At 40.7% G+C, this 23,022-nt stretch overlaps 1 protein-coding gene across 4 annotated transcripts in view; it reads left to right on the forward strand.

Annotated features, from left to right (window-relative positions):
* The window catches only part of RPS6KC1 (ribosomal protein S6 kinase C1), a 115,528-nt gene that overhangs the window by 35,573 nt on the left and 56,933 nt on the right, over positions 1 to 23,022 (forward strand). For all 4 annotated transcript variants that reach the window (XM_048490853.1, XM_048490769.1, XM_048491016.1 and 1 more), the window contains 2 exons: positions 13,545 to 13,666; positions 17,539 to 17,631. In XM_048490853.1, the coding sequence (XP_048346810.1) occupies positions 13,545 to 13,666; positions 17,539 to 17,631 (215 nt within the window). The remainder of the gene's footprint in view (positions 1 to 13,544; positions 13,667 to 17,538; positions 17,632 to 23,022) is intronic.

Genomic DNA, 23,022 nt, shown 5'->3' on the forward strand with positions numbered 1-23,022 from the left:
AATTGTCCCACCTAACCCTTCCTACTTTCCAAAATTACTTGATGAGCACCAAGAAAGGTGTTGGGCACTACACATGTGACTAGTAGTGTAATGCATGCTCAAGTTTCTGGTTCTGAGTGGCAGCAGCATAGCTGCTTTTTGCAACTCCCCTGCTTATTCCAAGCTATGAATGTATTTGTCATAGCTGGATGTGGTGTGTAGTACAGATATGAATTTTGAAGACTGTGCAGGTAAAAGCACTCTCCCTCAGTGATGGGGAGCTGAATTTCACAACTTGCATTTAAAATGTTTGTTCTGCTTAGAAAGCAGACCCCAAATACTGTAATTTTTTTTAAAAAAATAAAAAACCCCATCAAACAATCAGTTGAGGTTAAATGTCAGAAAGTGTTGGATCTTCATCACAAAACTATTTGCACAAAATATCCAGGACCGTTGTACAAACTATTGTTGTGTCAGCTGTATAACGTCTAGACAGAGCTTCTGTTTCCCTTTCTAATTAACCTCAGTAGTGACCAGAGCAGCAGACCTTTGGCTACATCCAAGGGTCATTTGGCCCTTAGTGCATAGCTCTTACCCCATTGGCTTGATTCTGCTGGCCTGGTGGATCCAGGATGGTTTATTTGTTTATACATGCCCCACTTTTCTCCCCCATGGAAACTCAGAATGGCTCAGCATTGCTCTCCCCTCTTCCATTTTATCCTCACAACAATAACACTGTGAGGTTGGTCAGGCTGAGAGTGTATCACCAGCCTAAGGGCACTCAGTGAGTTTCCATGTCAATGTAGGGATTCAAACCTTCTAGATCTTACTCAACTCTCCAGCTGTTTCACCATACTAGTTCTCAAAAGAAATATTTTAAATGCAGCACAAATATTTAAAAGGACTAGCCCACAATGTAGATTTGTGGGATTTTTTCTTGTTCATTCTATTAAAAAATATTTTGTAACTGTTGGGGGGAAAAGTCAGAAAAATATATACATAAAATAACAGTGCATTTAGACTGAGGAAAAGTAAGTGGCACAAAATCAAGCTTTATATCAGATTTGAATCAGATTTGAACTTGCTTCTCCTCTGCTCTAGTCTGGTGCTGTAAGCACTTTTCTACACTGGCTCTTCACAGCTACAGTCCACATGGTATTCATGAAGGCCATGAAAACACATTGTCCAGGATGTGTGCCAGTTTTTCCCAGGTAGAAAGGTAGAGTGGAAAATGTGGTATTCTTTATTAACAGTAGAGCCATCTGGGCAAAGTGTATTGTTTGCGTGCCATAAAATGAGAAGTGAATGCTCATTGACTGGATAAAGCCCATCGTGATCAAAGCATCTTCATCATATGGACACAGTGCCTGTCACTGGAAGCAAACTTATGATGGCTTTGGATCTTTATGTTCATGTGCATCTTTTTGCATTTGCACAATCTCCAAAGTAAAGAAACATACTTTTAAAAATTGCCTATTTCTTTTGATTTATTTTGTCCAGAATTTAGTGGTGCCAACCAAAATTTTTTATTATGCCAGATTACTGAAGGTTGCTTGATATTTTAGGGCATAGAACAGTTACTTGTGACTCACGGAAAATTGCGTAGGCTTATTGGACAATGTTAAATCCTTCATAAGACTTTGTTTTGATGGGCCCTTGTTGCTCTTTGAATAGCATGTTTCCTTCGCACAAGTCTTTTTAAAAAAACGCTGATCTGCCTATCGCTTTGGAGAGAAAGGGGTCATGTGCCAGCTTCTGATTTGGAGGCTCAAAATCTGCTGTCTGATGGCTGCCCAGGGCATCGGAACAAGAAACATCTTGGCCCGGATTTTCTTCTTTGTGTAGAGTCCAAGTAAAAGAGCAGTGTCCAGTGGTGTAAATGAAAAGCAGGGCCAGACAATACAACTCTGCCTCAATGTGAAAATGGTCCAGTATAATGTTAGAAATATTTTGAACCTGCTCCAACTCCAAGGCACAGGACGAGTGTTCATAACTTTTTTTTTAAAAAAAGACAAGCCTTTTGAAAGACTCAAGCATGACAGCTTAAAACTGTTTACTGAGAAGCTACACAGATGGACTCTTCCTTGTTCTGTACCACAGTGCCATGCATAAGAGTATCAGAACATACTACTGCTTGGACCAAGAGCTGTGTGATATTATATGCAGACTGATGCCTTTGGGAAGACCCATGCATTTGTCTTGTATGAAAGGAACTTGTGTTACCCTGGGTCAGGGACACAGGTAAAGGTTTTTTTCCTTGGGTTCAAACCCCTCCCATTACATGTCTGGCTTGCTTGAAACAAGCACATGCAGAATAATGCACTTTCAAACTGCTTTCAGTGCTCTTTGAAGCTGTGCTGAATAGCAAAATCCACTTGCAAACAGTTGTGAAAGTGGTTTGAAAACGCATTATTTTGCATGTGCAGAAGGGGCCTTAGTTAGATGGAAGTTACTTTTACTCATCCAAGGGAGCCAGGCAAGAAGCTGCTTTTTACATCTGATTTATTAGTGAAGCTTTCATCCCACTTCCTCCAAGAAATTAAAGAGAGGCACTTTAGATTCAAATTACGTCATTATGTTACTGCTTTCCTGCCCTCTCCCCCACGCCTAATAAATCAGTGGAGGCAGAGAGTAAGGGAATGCTAAAACAGTGGGTTGGATCCAGCTGCTTTTCAATAGGTGATAAAGGGGAAAAAAGCTGAAGAAGTCCCCTTTGAACACCAAAAATGTATGCTGAGATTCATGGGACCTGCATGGATAAGAACTGTATTAAGGAGGGAATTACCAGTAGGTGAGACTGAATGAAAAGGCTAGATAGGCTTGACCTGACAATTTTCCTCAAGGAGTGTTTTAACTGTGTGTGACCAGTAGGATGTTAGTCAGAGGCGGATTTTGCATGGGCCAAAAACAGTGGAGTGAAAATGGTGTATAATGGTGTAAAAGAGTTTACACTGTTTTCACACTGCTGTTTTTGGCCCATGCAGAATCTGCCAGAGTATTAGCAGTGCTTCTTACTGTAATGTGTGAGATGGGCTGCTGTCTGCACTGTCCTGGTGATCTGGATTAGGCTGAGGGCTTTTTGTCACTCAGAGGTTGTCCTAGTCGATCGAGAGCCCGAACCTGTGTTTCTGACAGGTTTCCTCAATGCTGTAGCAACTTCCCCTCTTCTCTTTTAGAACAGGGTCTCGGCAGCCAATTAAAACTCTTGAATACTTTAAAGGAGTCACTTGTGAAGGCGACAGTGTAGGCAAGAATACTGTTTGAATAGAATCCAGTTTAGCTCCTGCAGTTGTGTATCCCCAACTTCTGGCTCACTGCATGCCTCCTTCCACTTGATGCAGTAGAGCCAGATTGACTCTGCTGTGCTTTCAACTGTAGTAGATGGGCATGCTTGGTACTTTGGGTGAAGCTGATCCTATCACTTCTGTCTTTAATCAGCCAGCAGAGCAGTCTGAGGTCAGTACACTCCCTGGAGGCCCATTGATTGCCCTCTGTTTTACTGAACAGTCTCCTTCTTAATTGACCCTTATGTCAGTCCTTGGATGAACTGTCTCCCACACAAATACATTGTTCTTCCCTGTCTTTACAGGGAAGCTGCATTTCATGGAAGCCATTAGAGGCCGTTCTGAGTAAGGAATGCCTAATAAGTTTGAGAGTTTCCTGGAACACAGATTAAAAATCACTGTACTAAAAGAATGAGAGTTTGTTGAACATTTATTTTTATCTATTCATTCGTTGGTTGGGTGTATTATTTTTGCACGGTGAAGAACAATTTCCTCCCGTGTCTGAAAGTGTTCTGAGAATGCCCCTTATCTCCTGGTGGACAATATGATTACTTTCAGTAGTACTTACTTCTAAGTGAGCATGCTTAGGATGTACCTTTGTCAACAAAATGGGACTTGAAAGAACACATAAAGCTGCCTAGCTTGAGTCAGGCCATTTGTCTATGAAGCATTGCCCATGTTGCCTACTTGGAGTGGCAGCAGCTCTCCAGTGGCTCAAACAGAGGTCTTTCCCATTAGTTAACTCCCAGTTTTTTTTTTTGTTGGAGATGCCAGAGTCTGAACTTTTGCATGCAAAGTAGGTGCTCCGGCGCAGGTCCAAGGCCTGTCCCTCAGAATGCAAGAATGTATGGCAGTAAGCAAGTTTAATAAATTGTAATGAAGGCCCAAAATACTACAACTGCTTGTTATCTTAGTCTGACTCTGTGTCATGGTTCAAGCATAACACCGAATGTTGGCAGGTGCTGCATGAGTTAGCCCTGCACTTACATATTTTCCATCCTTCCCATTTCTTCTCACATAAATAGGATCAGGGTGGTCCTAGTGTTTCTGGGGCCCTGGGCAAAGGTCCAGAATGAACCCCCTGAAATGCTGCACCTCCACCTGAGGCTCAATGAAGGGGCAACCCTTCCTTGTGTAAAGCAGGTGCATGCAGTGGCTACAGAACTGAATGCTGCCCTCTCTCTAGTAGTAGCAGTGAGCTGGCTACTGCCATTGAGCACCAGAGAGGTCAGCAGTGGGCATACATTGAGCCGCTGGCTGCTCCCCAAGTCCCAGAGGAGGCAGGCCTCCATGGCCATTTCTGGCTCTCTTTCTGTGGCAGTGAGGGATCAGCCTTCACCCTGGTAGCCCAGGACCCAGAGCAGCTGTCCCAGATGTCCTTTGGTGAAGACCACTCTTGGGTGGAATTGATTTTATGGGTTTTGCTCACCTCCAAATAAGGACTGCAAACTACACCCAAATTACAGCTTGCATTCCTGCTGTGCAAGGGAGACTGAGCCACAGCTTAGCTGGTAGAGATGTAAACTTACCTATGGTTTGTGGTAAAGTGGGGTGGGGAGAAAAGAGGAGAACAATAGGGGATGTATAACCATGGGCTGCATCTAAACCATGTCTGTCTGTATGAATGCATATTGTGTAGGAGATGTTTGTTGAGACCACAACTGGCACATCTTGAAAGCCCTGTGTTTTGGAAATTGGTGGTGCATTTTAAGGTGCAACAGTCTGATTATTTTACACTTGTAACTCTCACCAGCACTTCTACTGAGACTACCTGTGTGAATTCCTTTCTCCATCTTTTATAGGGTCACTTAACATATGCAGTGAGAAACAAGCATTTTTCCATTTTAACTCCATACCAGTCTTTGTTTCCTGACATGTTTCACATATAATCTCCATGCAAAGTGTGTATTTTGTAACTTTAAAAAAAGATTATGTATATGTACATGTTGCATGTTCTAATTTCACATTTTCTGGTGTACACACACACACACACACACACACACACACACACACACACACACACACACACACAATTAAAAACATTATATGTAAGACCATCCAGTGTGCTGACTTCTTTGCTCATTGCTTATTGTTTCCTTCGTGGTAGCACCTTGCACATAGGGATTAATAAGATGTGAGGAAGCCCTGAGTCTGAAGTCAGACACAAAACACTGTTCTCTTAATTTTTACTTTACAGATTTCTTTGTAACCAAAAGCAATTTGCAAAAATATAGAAAGATCAGACACTTGGTCATCTTCCAGGAGACGTGCAATACAAATATTTTTCCTACAGCCCCTGTATCTAACTTGTACTTTCAATTCAAGCTGCTGTCGTAGGTTTCCCAGGATCAGGCGTCTGCTAGGTTCTTCTTTGTTGTCTAACAAGTTCCTTTCGTGCTACTCTGATTCTTTGCCATCTCTCACAGCTAACTGGAGATCTCTTCCAGAACAGAATGCAGCCAGGACTAGAATCCCTCACACGTTTCTCACTCCTTCTCCCCCACTGTTCTGAGGTGGTTTCTCAACAACCTTAGAACATGGGTACAAAGCAAGTCTCCTCCTGTTTCTGTGGTGCCTATTTTGGAAGACACAGTGCTGTTAGCACTGTTGGGTTTCTTGACAGAACCAGGAGGCTTGTTGTTGATCAGAATCCCAGATTAAAAAATAATAATGATGGTTTTAATATCACTGCAGTGAAAAGGCTCTGAACATATCAGTCATTAATAAAAGAGAATTTTTTGGGGGGGAAGGGAGAGTGGAGATGTATAAATGGCTAACATATTTACAGGGAAGATAGTGCCATTTTCTCACTGTTTATGCTAGAACTTGTCAGCAAATGAAATCTTTGCTGCTCTTTTGTTTTGAAAAACTTAAGAATATGCATGTATAGATTTGGAAGTTATTTTAATGAGACAGAATCTGCTGAAGCATCCTTTAGGAGCTGTTGATTGATCCTTGCCTACCAGGAGTGTAGTCTGGAGCCATGGCCCATGTTTCCTTCACATCTGCTCAGGAAGAACATTAATTACTACCACTTTGATTGGTGTTAAAAGTTTTTTGTAACACTGAATAGATGTATCAGTAGGACATTTATCTAAGCCATGATCGATGGGGAGTCTGCTCCTGATACCAGAAAGCTAGATACTTGCTTTGTTCGGAATACTGTGGAAATCATAGAATATTCACTATTACGGCTGCTGAAAACCATGGAGTGTTCACCCATAAGGCTGCTGAAGAAGACTCTGATCAAACTTTATTGTGCCTTAAAAACCATGATGATGCTTTGAGCCTATCAGATGTGAGTTTGATTTTGCCAAGCTGATTTTGTTGTGAATGTGACCTTCAGAAATTTGCTGTTGGTATGTGGTGGCATTATCTAACCGGTGTTGTTTTTTCTTGCTGCCGTTTTATTCTAGAATCAGGTTTTGATGTTAGGGAAATCTTGCCAAACTATAGCTTAATTCACTGTTACCACCAAGGAAACACACTGTGAGAAACCTGGGAAAGTGGGAAATGGCACCTGCTGCAGTGTGAAGATGTATCTGAGCTGAAATTTATATCCAGTGATCAGAGCAATTGGGGGGGGGGGGCACACAGAACCTATAATATAGTTGAGGTGGCCAGCCTTTATTACAGGATTGGCATTTATTGATTCACAACCAATCCCACTTTCCTCAAATGGCCTCTCCTGCATAAATGATTTCTACACTGAGGGTGCCCTGTCCCATTCTTGCCATTGTCGAGCCCTAAAGCCTTGCTGTGAAATTAACAAGCTGAGCTCTTTATTGATGTAACAAATTGATTATTTCAGTTGCTTTTGAAGCATATTAAGGAAAGTAGTTGACATGTACAAAAATACAGTTCTCATCAAGGTTTCAATTATTGTGCTTTATTGCTTTTTGGCTAGCTGTGGAGCAGTTTTAAAAATTAATATCTCATAAATTAATACTTCCACAGAGACTGAGTGACACAGTATTTTTTTTTACAAAACTTGCTAAAGAAAATGTTTGCATGTGTTTGTTAGATGCACACACACGTGTATAAGTGGGTGTAGAATCATAAATAAATGTTTTACCTTTAGACAATATTTACATGCAATTTTTAATGTTATAGTTATCACGTGCTGCTTACTATAAATCAGGTGATCAAATAGGTACACATAGCAGGAGTGTCAGAACATGTGTTTAGATGGGCAAATCTAAATGACAGCTGGACCCTCCTTCTAGCAGGTGCCGTGTGCATAATTAGGACTGAGTGCACAACATGTACCGTGTGCAAAACCAGATAAGGTAAGGGCACCTGATTGGTACCACTTTTGTATATAGATAGCACAGACAACAGAGTGACGTGTGCCTGAAAACACCTGTGGTCTGGCGAAGCACTTTGTCAGTAGATAGCAATGAATAGAACTGCACTGGTGACTGTGTGTCTGTCAGTTCTTGTCTACATTGCATCCTGCAAGGTGGTCTACTCTGAGTAAATCCGCTGCTTCAACAAGGAGTGTATCAGGGACATTTGCTCTGTCTGTGACAACTCCCAAAGCTGTATTGAGTGATGAAATATCTAAAACAAGTGTTCATTTAACGAAAATAAGTGTTCATTTAACTAAATACGTTTTGTACACAATAGCTACAAATTCATACACAAAAAACATTTCTCTGTAGAATTCAGGGCATTTTTGCACATGCTGAATAATGCACTTTCAGTGCACTTTCAATGCACTTTGCTGCTGAATTTTATTATGTGAAAACAACTGTGAAAATGCATTGAAAGTGCATTATTCCACAGGTGCAAAAGTGCCCTCTGTATATAACCTATGTACATCCAGGTCATTACCTTTCACAGTTTCAGAAGTGCATGATTCACTGCTTGTACACACAGACTTGATGCCTATACCTTCTCTGCGGGCAGTGGTGGGATTCAGCAGGTTCACAACACTTCGGCAGAACTGGTTATTAAAATGGTTCTTGTATACAACCAGTTGTTAAATTATTTGAATCCCACCACTGGAACCGGTTGCTAAATTATTTGAATCCCACCACTGACTGCGGGCCTTGCTTCCTCTCATGCCAGATGCTTTGGGGCTCATTGAAAGACATTGGAATTGCACTAGCAGAAAATGCCAGAGGAAGGGATCTCTGCAACGGAGGCTGCCACAACATTACCCACAGAGAAGCCTGCACAGAGCTAAGCTACAGGATCTAAACCAGAGTGAGAACTCTGCAAATATAAATATAATGACTAACCCTCTCTATGGCTAGATTTCCCAGTAATTTAACTTTCCAAATGGACGAGTGAGATCTGTGGAATATCTCCCTTTTTAAACCGCTAGTCAGAAGCTTCATGCGGTCCCCTTCCCAGTCTTTGGTGCAGCAGCACAGGGCTGCTAATTAGCTTTTAAAAAGAAGAAGAAGAGAGATTCTTATCACCGATCTCTCACATTTATTTTGATGGTAAGATTGTTTGGAGCTAGCTTGTAGTAATGATTTAGTTGAAAGGCCAAGTATCAATATGAGATAATCACTAGGTTGTGATCTATACAAATAGTGGTCATACATGGAGATATGACTGCATTGTGAGGTTTCCATATGTTAAGTATTTTCTGTATAATCCTACCATTTTTTATGGGATTTATTGATGAGTAAATGCATGTGGGCTTCCAGGCCTGAGCTCTGATCTGTGAGAGCAGCATTGATGATGCATCTTTCCCTAGATGGGGAAAAGGGAGCATCTAAATGGCAGAAAGGGTCTGCACTTAAATTGACTCTTCTCATTAGAACAAACTGGCCACTGTTCATCATGGTGGTTTTTATTGAGTCCTTGAGGTGATTGTGGGGCTTCTGCATTTCAACAGTCAGAACTGTTTTGCTGTTTATGGCATATCTAGGATTTGTTGTTGCAGTAACGCCTAGATTATGAAGGACCCACACCCTGGTTCCAAAACACTCCCGGGGCTTGTGCTGTGCGGCTGTGATGGGCTATATGACCTTGGTGGGTATCAACTGTAACAGTTACTGAAAACACAACATTGTGAGGCAGTTCTTGGAAATGGGGCAAGTGAGGTCTACAGTGATCTGCTTGCTGTGCTTCCTCTTCAGTGGTCAAGGAGAGTTCATTTTATCTGGATTAATTCAGATGGTGATGCAAATAGAAATGCTATTTCTTTAACAGAATAAGGTTGGTTTGCAACAGAGGAGGCAAGCACTTCCATGTGGATAGAAGCCTACAGTGTAGTAGCTGTTGCAGAGTTGTTGTTTCCTTCCCTTTTTTAATATTCTGTTTGCAGTAACGGTGAACAGAGCATCTAAAATAACCACTTTCACATTGCAACAAACACATCATCATTTGCTTAAAAAGAGTTATAATTACAGTTGACGAAGCATGGCCACCATAAAAATGCATTAGTTTAGCTTGACACATTAATTACCTGTTTTTGCAGATGTTTTTATATATTGTTGTGCGAACAGTTTACAAAATAATTACAGGAAAGTCATATGGAAAACAAGCTAAGGGGGTGGATTCTCGTCTAAATATTTTCATTCATGTGAATTTGTGCGAAGCGCAGCTGCTGTATAGCAAATGGGGAGAGAGAGAGAGAGAGAGAGAGAGAGAGAATGAGAGAGAGGAAGAATCTCGAAGGGTTTTTATTTGAAGGTCTGTCATCAACATTACTGCACTTTTTATATCTTTCTTCAGAGGAGGGTAGTTTTTAAACATTTTAAATGACATTGCTCTTTGAAAAATCTGATTTAAGTGGAAAGCTTTGTTCTTTATCAAAATAAACACAAATATCTTCTGGTATCTAGGAAAACATCTAACTAGAAAATAAATATTTTTCTTGAAGTAGAATGACCTTGGGTGATTTACTATGAAGAATAATTAAGTTCTTTAATTGGGTTAATACTGGTATTCCTTTTTTTAAAAAAAAATTCTCCAAGTTTGAAAATCTCAAAATGTGTATTTAGAGGTATTGCACGATCTCATGTGTTGGAAGTATGGATTTAAAAATTGGGAATTGTTAACAATTTCTGTGTCTGTAGTGTTTCATATTTATGTAGAGATAGAGCATTTTCCCAATTTTACAAGCAATAGTTATGAGTACATGAGTTCTGTAGTTTTCCCCTCATTGTCTTGAACACAGGAAAAACGATATATAGAATTAAAACCTTGACTTCTTAATACAAATGTTTTATATATTTTGTTTGTAATATTCAAATATACCACTGGGAAATGTTACTAAATAAGCTATTACAGTGTGAGGTGTGTGTATAGTAATAGAAATGTCAAAAGGGAATGTCCAAAATTTGGTGAGATAAATTCTGATAATCCTGGATGATGTTTGTAAATGCTGGAAAATAAAAGCATGCATGAACACATGAAGCTGTCTTATACCGAGACGGCTATTTAGACTGGCAGTAGCTTCCCACGGTATCAGGCAAACATCTACTTTCACCACTCCCTGATCTTCTCAACAGAAGATGCCAAAGATCAGATCTTCTTCATGCAAAGCAGGTGCTCTGCTGCCACAGCTCCATCCCTCATTTATGTATTTCAAAATTTAGAAATCATTTAAAATGTCTGTGTTGCTTTGTAGTGGTTGATACGTATGTAGTAATAGAATGGGAGACATTTCTTTGTTCCAATGATATTATGTGCCATAGTTACAGGCTCTCTGTCTGGATTTTGCTTAAGACTGCCTTGATTGCTGGAAGAGTGATACTCATTTACATCTGAATGGTGGGCAATAGATATCTATTTTCCTCAGGACCCCCAATCCCCCAGGATCAGCATTTTTGCAGAGATCGATGGGAGGAGGCAGGTTAGAAGGTTCCATTCTGCCACTGAAAATTTTTTCTTTTGGACCCAACCCATAGAGAGGACTTTACTGTTATGATTAAATGGCATTAGCTTTATGAAAATGTGAGACTTGCCTTGGGTTTGTTGGTGATGACTTATATTGAACACCAGTTTGTCCCTAGGCAGTAGCCACATTTCAGAGTGCAGATGTTGATGTACTCCTTTGACTATCTGATATGGAATTGGTGTTCATCAAGATCTAGGTATTGCTGCCTTTTGAGGTGTGTAAAAATGTGGGGAATAGATATCTAATGGCTGGGTATCTGTCATTTCATTCTGTTTAGGTTTGAGTTGTAGTTCAGGTTTTTTTTTACTGATCACATCTTTGTTGTTCTGTTCTTGGGTTGTGTGGAGATGGATCAGAATGTGTATAAATTTGTGTATTTAATCAAGGAAGATTAATCCAAATGAACCAGAGATTGCAATGAATCAAAATGGAGCTTCTGTGTAGGAGACCAGCAGAAACCTGCATGTTTTAGCAAAAGGTCAAAAAGCCAGTTTCTCAGTGAATATGCAGGCCAGCAAGATAACATCTTGGCACTGAGGCCACGTGACAGAAGACAAGATGCAATTTTATTACCTTGTTTTCTTGGTTAGGTTTTGGGTTAGAACTAGCTAAACCAATGTGATTAATTAAATAAGAGTTCTTCTATATAGTTAAATGAACACATAAATGATAATGAAAATGATTCATATTCACATGTATTAGTATTTCACTATAATTCTATTGTTTTAGAATCATCGTATGAATTATTGGGAATCATTTCAAGAAGCTGTTGGGAGGCGTTTTTATGATCGAAGGATATCAAGCTTATGGCTGTAGGCCATAGCTTTCTCTGAGGAAGCCAACCAAGATAACAGGTTTTCCTTAGAAGACAGTAGGCTAAGCTTTTATGAAGTAGTCCCTTTGCATATGGGCAAGGACGGCTATAAGCTGACAGCGTGCAGTTTGGTCACAAGCGTGTGGCCGTAGAATAAAGGAGTTTGTCTTATTATGACCAGAGACAGATCGGTAATGCAGAAGGATTCTTAAAGGGGAATGGATCATAATATATAGAGTAGAGGATGGACTGTGTGTGCAGCTACGAAACTCAGGTTTTCCTATGCAGGTGCCTCTCGCCAGAGCACCAAGGCCCTTCAGGAGAGGTCATCTCCTGTAACATTCTAAACATTAGGTTAGGGTGTGCCTCCTTGAGGAGAGGTCACCTTTGTAATATCTTTGTATTCTGCTTAGATTCTGAATTCTGGGTCCTATCCTTTCGGGAGGCACTGAGGTATTTCACATTCTATAACTTACTATATGTATTCTGCTAAGTAAAGCTGTCTAACATTTTTCTAAATTTCAGATGCCTTTGTATTTCCTTGGTTTTAGGCAACCCCAGCTGTAGGACCCCAGGAGAAGCCTGGCACAGTTAGTTCCTGCTCCTTTATGCTCTTCCCACCCCCCTCCCCATGAAAATTGTTACTTCATTAGGTGAGCAACCTCAAAGTGGAGTCTGGAGTTCTCCCTAAATTACAACTGATCTCTAGACTACAGAGATCAGTTCTCATGGATAAAATGGCAGCTTTGGAGGATGCACTGTATTTTTTATTAATTCATAGTTATATTTATGGACTACCCTTCCCCTGAACAATAGGGCTCCGGGCAGGTAACAACAATTTAAAATACACTGCATAAATACATAGCTTAATAACTAAATTTATAATAGTACAGTATAGATGGCACTGAAAAAGACAGTGGTATGCAAATAGCACCCCTAACCCAATTACATCATCCTGCCTAATTGTATCACATTTCCCTTAAGCTTACTGACCCCCACCCCCCCATCCCACTCTCCTCAGTCACTCCCCCCCATCTCCAGGAATTTCCCCAAGTGATCCTATTTTGCTACATATAATTTATCAATAACATTAAAGTTGCTGATATACATTCTGTCTTAATGGTCAAAGTTTTAATTTAATTGAATGGTTAATAATAAAGTCTGTTATGGGTGTTTAAGGTTAGGAAAAGTGGGATGAAAATAATTTTACAGAATTTATGTTATTCATTTATTTACACACACTGTCTAGAGGGAACATTTTCCTTGTAGTCTTACCTGCCAGTGGAACCATTGTGTATTCTGTGGGATTCAGGGGCATGTGATTAATTTGTGTTGGACATGGGTCAGGCTTGTTGAGTATCATCATTGTGCCATGTGAATTGTGAATACATACTACCCTATAAGTACTTCCCTATAAGTACACATTGGAAGGGATGATGGGCAAATTCAAGGAAAGTTTGCCTCTGCGGAATCCCTAATAAGATTCCAGTGTACCCTTGCATTCTCTGGAGCACATGTCTAAGCCTCTGAATTAAACTAAGGTACGCCTAGAAGGGAAAAGGTTGACCATCACTCATTAACAATACTTTCTCATGCCATGTAGGGGAGTCGAGTCCAACCCGCCGTGAAGCAGTGAAGAGAAAGACCTCGGAATATCTCATGAGAGCAGAAAAAATTTCCAGCCTTTATTGTAGACCCGTATCAGAAGATGGATCAGTTTGTGGGGTAGGTTCCTAAAATAATTAGCGCTTTCTGAGATTGCCTGTGTGTCTATGTGTATTCCCTCAGCAGGAAATTCGAGCAGCTGAGGATTAACAAAAGCAGAATAGATTTTGCAGATTAAGCAAATATGTACAAATATGGGTCAAGGGTCCCCATATTGCACTTCCATTCAGGTTTATGCTCCACTACCATGATAAAAGAATCATGGGTACTTTTTCTGTAAAAAGGATGGATATCAGATCATAGACCTCCTTATGTCTGTCTAGCTTTGGCATAGTTAATCATTTATGAAACTGGAATTTTTTGTGCTTGGAATTCAGACTGAAGATAGCCTTTAACAAATCTTGCCTTTGCCCTTCCCCAACAAAACATTCCCTGAGGACCTTTCTGTTCTTAGCTTAGATGTCTTTTGCTGTAGTCACACAAAACTGTGTGTGATTGTCAATGACTGCTCTCATGTAACAAACATTAAAAGTTCCAAACTTCCTGTCTGTCTACATTTGTATCACAGAAGGACACAAAAGGGCAAATGAGTCTTTCATCTTACTTTGAACAACCCTAAGAATAGTTGAAGGCAGCTAGTTGCTGCGAATTGGGAAAAGGGAAAAATTAATTCTCATGACTGAATAGCAGTTACTCCCCCCACACTTCAATTTTCAGGTGGAAAAAAAAGAAAAAAAGAAACACCTTATCCAAAAGTCTTCTGATAAGATTTTGAGATAAGACCATTTTTGTAAGGTGGCTCTTTTTGGGTTGACACATTTCTGGGCACTACAGTGCACTTGTGTGGGAAGGGGAGCCTTTTTTGCCATTTTAATAACCTCCTCCACCCCCGAGTCTTTGAGCTTTGGAGGTGGAATGAGGAAGGGTGTGCAAATAGGATTGAGAAAGGTTTGGCCTGTTTTCTGATGTAGTTTGGGGAGAAGTAAAATAACTACAGCCTTTGAAATGGGAGACAGGTTTAACCTCCTCTGAATTTTCCTTTCAGGGCCCATGTTATGCAAATCCCACACTTTCAGATAATTTGTTTTTGGCAAACTCCTTGGACTTCAGGAATGCAAAGGCATTTGGGTGTTCATACTGTCCAGCAAAGAGTTTTATACTGTATGAATGAAGCACATTCTTAGGGACTTTTATGTGCTGCTAAGTGAAAGAGGACCAATGTGGTGTAGTGAGGAGTCTTCAAACTATGGCCCCCCAGATGTTCATGGACTACAATTCCCATCAGCCCCTGCCAGCATGGCCAAGTGGCAGGGCTGATGGGAATTGTAGTCCATGAACATCTGGGGGGGCATAGTTTGAAGACCCATGGATTAAGATGTCTGACTAGAACCTGGGAAATCCAGGTTTGCATCCCTATTTTGCTGTAAAAGCTTGCTGGGTGACCATCCACTCTCAGCCCTGACCATTTGAATGGGAGGCCTCCAAGAAATACCAGGGTTGCGACATGGAGTCAGGCAGTGGCAAACCACCTCCGTATGTTTCTTGCCTTGAAAACCCTGTGAGGTTGCCCTTAGCAGTCACTTGATGACAAAAAAGTGAAAGTACATTCAGCAGTACTGTTTATATTAAAACTCACTAAAGAATATGAAGTCAGAAGATTCCATGTCTTGTAAAAAAATTTTAGTGTTACCTTTTTTGGCACTTTGCTACTTGCAGAGAGCGTTTGCCTTTTTTTAGGAACATTGTTCTTGCTCCCAGCTGGCTTCATTTACAGTCAGTGACGATAGCATGTAATGAAATTTGGCTACATAGCATCATGCTATCAACAAAATCACTGTGTGTTCCCTGATTGTGTTGGCCTGTGTGAATAATTGGGGTTGGAGAAAGAAGCCCTGCATAGGAAAATAAATGGTGCAGGTGAAGGAGAAAAGAATGGCAACACAAGCAAGCCTGAAGCAAGTGAATATTCTCAAATTGAAGCACTTCTTTTGAATAATTTCAGCCCTTCTCACTACTTCTGTTCTGCAACATAAAATTTGAAAGTGTTTAACTCACTTTTACATTAGACCACTAATCATTTGACATATATGCTGAGTTGCAGTTTGCCAGCTTTACTGCATGATCATGCCTAATTCTCCTGTTCACTAAAGCTCACATATCTTTTCTTCCACATGGATCCCATTATCTCAAGCATACCCCTTTCAGTGATCAAATGGAACCCCCTCTCTCACTTTTGCCAGTGAAGAAACTGATAGAGAAAACTTAGAACATTGTATCCTAACATGTTTTCAATCTTGCATATCATCCAGTGCTAAACTTTAACCTAAAGGGCTTGCTGTTTTGGTATGTTACAGCAAAAATAAGCAGGGGTCTTGAGGTATCTTAAAGTCTAAAATAATATGGATGCACCAAAAAAAAAGTTAGTATTTAAGGTGCTACAAGATGCCTTTTTATTTTTGAACACATATTTCTATTTTTATAACATGTGCTGCAAAATTTTACAATGCACTTTATTCTTTTTTGCATTTTCAAGAAATGGAACCCATATTTAGTACTGAAGGTTTTGTCATAGTGTTGCTATGCATTCTTCCTGCTTCTGCCTAAAAAAACCAGTGTGGTAGAGTGGTTAAGAGCAGTGGACTGTAATATGGAGAACCATGATTTCTCACTCCTCTGCATGAGCAGTGGACTCTAATCTGGTGAACCAAATTTGTTCCCCCACTCCTACCCATGAAGCCTGCTGGGTGACCTCAGGTTAGTCACAGTTCTCTCTGAACTCTCTCAGCCCTACCAACCTCACAAGGAGTCAGTTGTGAGGAGAGGAAGGGAAGAAGTTTGTAAGCCGCTTTGAGACTCCTTACCGTTGAGGATGATGGCTCATAAATCCAAACTCTTCTTCTTCCATATAGCTGTATTCCAATAAATAATTAGAGTATACCCCCCATGACCTTTAATTGGTAACAAATAACAAGGTCAAATAAGTTGTGTATATTTGGTCTTGAATATAATGATCATTACCCATCCCTCTTTTGGGCATCCTTATGATATGTAGAGAGTGTACTAATGGTCTCTTCTGCCCACTTCTACAGTGTCTTGTGCAATGGTGTCCCCGCGGGCGGGGGGGCGGGCGGGCACAGAGGGGATGGATGCCCCGGGCACCACATTAAAGTGTCACATGAGGTGGCACATTTGGCTGGTCTCCTCCCAGGAGCAAATAACTGTATTTGGCTGCAGAAGTTTGAGTGGGCAGTGAACAGACGATGGGCTCAGAGGTGCGCCTACAGCCCCACCACTGAAGCCTGACTCACTGCTGCGCCCTGCCTTCTCCTGCAACTCTACTCACCAGCCTCTGCCCAACCCTCTTCCCCATTTTAAGGATGGATTGTACTTCCTTGTAAAAGTAGTTATAGTCAGAAATCTACAGTGTCATTTCTTTTTGATTTTATAATGCACATTGTTAAGTAACTCTGAAGGTCACATTGTTCTTTTCCCCCTTTTGCATAAGTATTTATGGTATATGTAACCTAAGGAAATACATAGAACACTGCATACTATAGCCTTAAACCTTTTGTCATTCTATTTTTATTTTTCTTTGTTCAAAACCTAAGCAAAGGGTATGGATGGAGTGTTTGGGAATGGTCCCAAGTTTCTCTGTCTGCACAAAGAGATGGGAAATTGTCTAAACAGTTCTTAAATATTAATATTCCTTTTGCTATATTTCTGCTTTCAGTGTCCCTGCAATTTATTTACTATCAACTTCTCTTTTATTTTTCATTTTTTTGCATTAAGGACAAACAGCAAACTTCTTTCATCTTCTCTCTCTCTGATTTATGATAAATTTAGTTTCCTTCAGCCTGGCATTTGCTTCAGCAGGCAGTCTTCCTTCAAGTACCACCCTGATTGATGTTGTAATCTTTGATATCTTCCATTAGCCTCCAGGATCACTAAGTTCAAGGCCCTCTTGGAACCTAAGGAGCCCTGCCGAGGAACTGAAGGCCTTTAGAGTCCTTGGGGTGATTGACAAGGTAAGTCTTCAGTGTCTCTTCAAGAGTTCCGTCATAAATCGACTGCATGCTGACATTCTGTCTTTGAAGCTGCGGATCTTAAGGATATGAAACAAAGGGGGAAAATGACTCAAATGCATCTGCACTTTAAAATAACAAAAGTAGAAGGGAAAAAAAGGCTTTTATCTAAGCAATTCATGTAAGGTCATGCAAAATATATTTGAGTTAAGGAAATAAGGCTCATGTTTGGTGCCATTCTGCGAGAAAGGGCCTGGTTTTTAAAAATAAGTGTCCCAATTACAGCAATGTAGCTAAAGTGTGTGGGTAAGTTTCCAAGGATAGATGGTCATTTCAAAATAATGCAAGATAGGAAATGATGCAGTGTCCCACTGGCTCCTTAGCAAGGGTTATTGCAAATAATAGTAAGTTCTTAACAGTGAACTGTCCTAACCAGAATTATACTCTTCTAGGTCCACTGAAGTCATTGGGTTTAGAAGGGTGTAACTTTGCTTCAGATCACACTGTAAGTGTTCGTCTTGTGTGATCTTTGGACCTTGGATTTGTCTGTGGCTTGAGGGATTGTTAGGGATTTTTCATAATATTGAACCATGAGTTCCTTTCTCCTCACCCCTTTTAAAGCTATGCTGACATTTTATATCTTTTTATCAAGGGCATCTACAGTGTAATTTTCTTGTTAGGTCAATGCCAAAGTATTAAATCAGTTGGGCAGGTGGGTGCTCAGGTTTTGAGGGCTAAAAGTAGGCAAGAAAGAAGTATGACCATTAGTTTGATAGCTTCTCACTTGCCTTCCCCTTCATATTGATGACCAGTTATGACATTTTTCACGTGTGAGATTCCATAACACATAATTCTTTAAGGGCTCCTATGGAGATTGTGTTACACAAAAAGAAGCCCCAAGTGACTGCACACTTTTAGTGTGTTAATTCACTCTGCCTCTATGCGGGTAAGTTTCAGTGGCTACGAGATAACTACCCTTCATAAATGCATTGAATAGGATTTTATGATGTGCCGGAGGATAGCTTGTGATTTTGCTCTTTCAACTCGAAGCAAGAAGACAACATACTAGAAAGACAAATATTCAAGTTTTGTGGTGTTGGTAGGGTAAGAAGAAATATTTGAGAAACAAATATATATGGGGGTATGTGTTTTCTCTCAACACCCACCCTAAGAAATTAAAGAAAGGGCGAGATAGCCACTCTTCCCTCCTCCCTTTTTTTGCAGGCTTATGGAAAATGCTTGCAAATCCCAAGATAATTTCTGATTACCATGAGTAAACAATAATGAACCAGATGTGGCTCTTGTAAGTCTAATTGAGAGACCAAAAGAAATGCTCCTGTTAAAGTGAGTGTTCTGACTTAATAGTGTCAATTAGTTATTAACTATTAAGTAAAATTTAGAAGGCATACTAATGAACCAATGGCAGCGGAAACTGTAAAGCTCATGTATTCATTTGGAATTTAATTCCCTAAATTTTTGGAGCTCCCTTGGTGACTGGGGAAGGCAATGGCAAACCACACTGAAAACATAGTTTGCCTAGAAAATGTCATGATGTGACGTCACCCCATGGGTCATTAATGACCCAGTGCTTGCGCAAGAGACTACCTTTACCAAATTGTTTACCCACATAAGAAAGTGAGCTGCTACATGTTACACTAGCTGAAGTATGCAAATTGTCTTCAAAGGCAGTCCCATGAAGGGCAGATTGCGGTAATGCGGACTGGAAGTTACTGCTATTAAGTAAAGTGACCAGATCTGCCAAGTCTAGAGTAGTAGAGCCAGCATGGTAATGTAGCTAAGAGCAGTAGACTCTAATCTGGAGAACTGAATTTGATTCCCCACTCCTACACATGAAGCCTGCTGGGTGACCTTAGGCTAGTCACAGTTCTCTCGGAACTCTCTCAGCCCTACCAGTTGTGTGGAGAGGAAAGGAAGGAGTTTGTAAGCTGCATTGAGACTACTTATGGTTGAGCGAAACGGCGTATAAATCCAAACACTAGATGTAAATAATGTAAAATATGAAAATGTGAGATGCTTATCTCTATATAAACCCATTTCCAACAAGGTATGTCAGAATTTAGGCTGATCTGTCTAGGGACTTAAAAAAAATTCCATTGAGTTGCAGAAAAAAATTGTAGTTGACTGTGTACTCTTCTTCCATGCAGAGTTCCTGGGCTTGGCCATTGGGAGTCTGTTGGCTGTGTGACTGGTGTTCATTTATTACAATTGGAATTAGCCATTACCAAGAAGGAGTTGTGTAGGCTAGGCTGAGAAAGATGGAAAGAATAGGTGGCTACTTGTTTTTCCTCTTAACTGTAGTCCCACTGTCTGTTTGGAGGTTTGTCAGATCAGCACTCCACAATCAACTTCTTTGCTGGAAGGAGTGTTCGTTGTCAGGAAGCTGAAGTATATCCAGGGCTCTCCTGTGAACAGAGGGGCACATCTGGGTTAACATATATGACAGTTCTCATGCCATGAATTTGTGATTCTGAGAATAACTTGCAAAATCTTTTTCTGCTGTGATGCGTGAACTACATTTCCAGTACCAAGAGACCTTTCATTAATATCTGGCTTTCTGATTGACAAACTTCTTGAGCCCGAACACTTAGATTTGAGTCAATTTAGGTCCATTTTCTTCAGTGGCACTAGGTCAGGCTTATACGTCAGCATCTTCTCTTTCATCTGCCACTATCTGCTACTAAGGGTCTCTTATGTGTTTTGGTGTTTCTTTCTTTGCATATTTATGAAAAAAGCCTAGATGGAAAGAGCAACTTGATTGGCTGATGATAGCTTTCAGCTGTTTATATTATATAAATCTGTAAGATTATGGGACAGTCTAGGAACTACTTAACCTTCTGAGCAGCTGTGGCGTAGGAGGTTAAGAGCTCGTGTATCTAATCTGGAGGAACCGGGTTTGATTCCCAGCTCTGCCGCCTGAGCTGTGGAGGCTTATCTGGGGAATTCAGATTAGCCTGTACACTCCCACACACGCCAGCTGGGTGATCTTGGGCTAGTCACAGCTTCTTGGAGCTCTCTCAGCCCCACCTACCTCACAGGGTGTTTGTTGTGAGGGGGGAAGGGCAAGGAGATTGTAAGCCCCTTTGAGTCTCCTGCAGGAGAGAAAGGGGGGATATAAATCCAAACTCTTCTTCTTCTGATCTGTGACCAGGAGGAATGGAACAGAGAGCTCTAAATCTTAGGGTTCATCCACAGCTGGAACACAAAGCAGAAATATTTAGATTTAGATATTTAGGACTGTTTCTGCTGATGAGTTTGAGAAGCTGTCTGTTCGCAAACCTGAGGCAACACTCACAGCCCTCTAGGCCCTCCTTACCAGCTAAACGAACAAACAAATTAATACCACCCCCCCATTGGCAAATTCCCAGTTGAGCAAACAAAGAGGAGTGTACTAGGCTTTTCCTGCCATTCTCTTCTTGTTGGCAAGTAGAAGAGCAAAGAAAGATGGCAGACAGTGTGCAAGGACACTTGTGAGTGCCCCTCTTTCTTCTGGAGACCCGGCATGTAGTCTAGGCCACAGATGACAGCTAGTGACATACAGTCTGTAACTGTTTCATTTGATCCCATACTACTGAAATTTAAAATACTTGGTAAAAAAGATTATCATGGTTTCATTTACAATGAAAATGGTGGCTAGAGAGAAGAGGAGATGAATTCCAAATTGTGTATAAAAGTCAGTCTGCTTTTAATATTCTGATTTTGGATTTACCATACAATTTCCTGGCATAATGTTTGTGGGTGACAAGTTTATATGGCAAAGTATGGTTATGAACATGATTTTCTGTGAGAACTAAGTGGTCTCCAAGAATACATGAAATGAGTCATCCTTTTCCCAGACCAGCATTTCTTTAAAGAACAAACTTTTGTGTGTGCCATGCCTTTACTCAAAGAGTATTAAGAAGTGAAATCTAGTGTAGATGTTGAAAATTCTATGCTGCTGACCCCATTCCCTAATCTCCCTCACAGTCGTTGCACTCTTAACATTCATCATTGAGTATAACACAGCAAAAGATAGTGACTGCAGTTCTGAGAAAAGGCTTCTCATTGGTGACCCCGGCAGTTGTTGGGCTGTGTGTTTTCTAGGGCTTTCCCCATCAGCTCCCAAAGCCTTTTTTAAAAACTTGGGAAATAGGTCGATGTATAAAAAGCATCTTGGGAGTCCAAGAGAATAAAACAGCAAGAGGTGAGGATAAAGGGAAACCTATGAATGAAGCATAAGTTGTTGAGCTGAAATTATTAGTGTCTCCTGTTGATGTAAACTTAATTGTGCATTTCAAATATTGATTGTTCTTGCAAATAACCTTCCCTTTACACACTGGTGTGCTGCCAGCCCATGTACGGTCTTCACCTCCAATTAAACAACTGTTCTCCTTTTGTGTCCTCAGTAGCTCTAGTGTGATGCCATGAAGCACTTTTTCCTCTAAATGTTAAGTAGCTGTCAGTACAATCCTGCACAGAGTTGCTGCATTCGAAATTCATCAAAATCACTGGCCTTTGACTGGAGTAAGTCTACATAGAATTATACTTTACATCTCATAAAATCTTGATATCTCCATATGCAGGCTGGCATATGAACACACAGAACTGCCTTATATTGAATCATACTAAGGTTCCTCCAGACCAGTAACATCTATGGTAAGGATGGCCAACTTATGGTGCTCCAGATGTTCAGGGACTACAATTCCCATCAGCCCCTAACAGAATGGCCAATTGGCCATGCTGGCAGGGGCTGATGGGAATTATTATTATTATTATTATTATTATTATTATTATTATTATTATTATTATTACTACTACTACTACTACTACTACTACTACTACTACTACTACTACTACTACTACTACTACTACTACTACTACTACTACTACTACTACTACTTCAATTTGGTAAACCGCCTTACCCCCAAAGGGCTCAGGGCGGTGCTCAACAAACAACAATACACAATAAAACAAATTGAATAACCCCAGTTAAAATGCAAAGCCTTAAAACTATAAAACTATAGCAGCAGTAATAACCTTCAATAAATAATTGATTAATAATAGAAGACGTCTGGCACCCAACCCCGGTGATCAAACCCTGGGAAGGGAGGGGATTGGCAGGTGGTCCAATAAATAGCCAGTGTGCAGGACAAGACGAGGGCGGACTCAGCGGCCGGCTCCCCAAAAGCCCGGGTGGAACAGAACCAGTTTTACAGGCCCTCGCAGGAACTCTCCAAGGTCCTGCAGGGCCCTAACTGCTGGAGAGGAAGAGGCTGCTCCACCAGGCAGGGCCAGGGAGCAGTAAACTCTGGCCCGCATGGAGGCCAAAGGCCGCAAGATCACAGGGCCAGGGACCACCAGTGCCTCGGCCTCCTCAAGAGAGTGGGAGTGGCACGC

This window comes from Sphaerodactylus townsendi, linkage group LG01 (assembly GCF_021028975.2).
Source record: "Sphaerodactylus townsendi isolate TG3544 linkage group LG01, MPM_Stown_v2.3, whole genome shotgun sequence".
Taxonomy (NCBI): domain Eukaryota; kingdom Metazoa; phylum Chordata; class Lepidosauria; order Squamata; family Sphaerodactylidae; genus Sphaerodactylus; species Sphaerodactylus townsendi.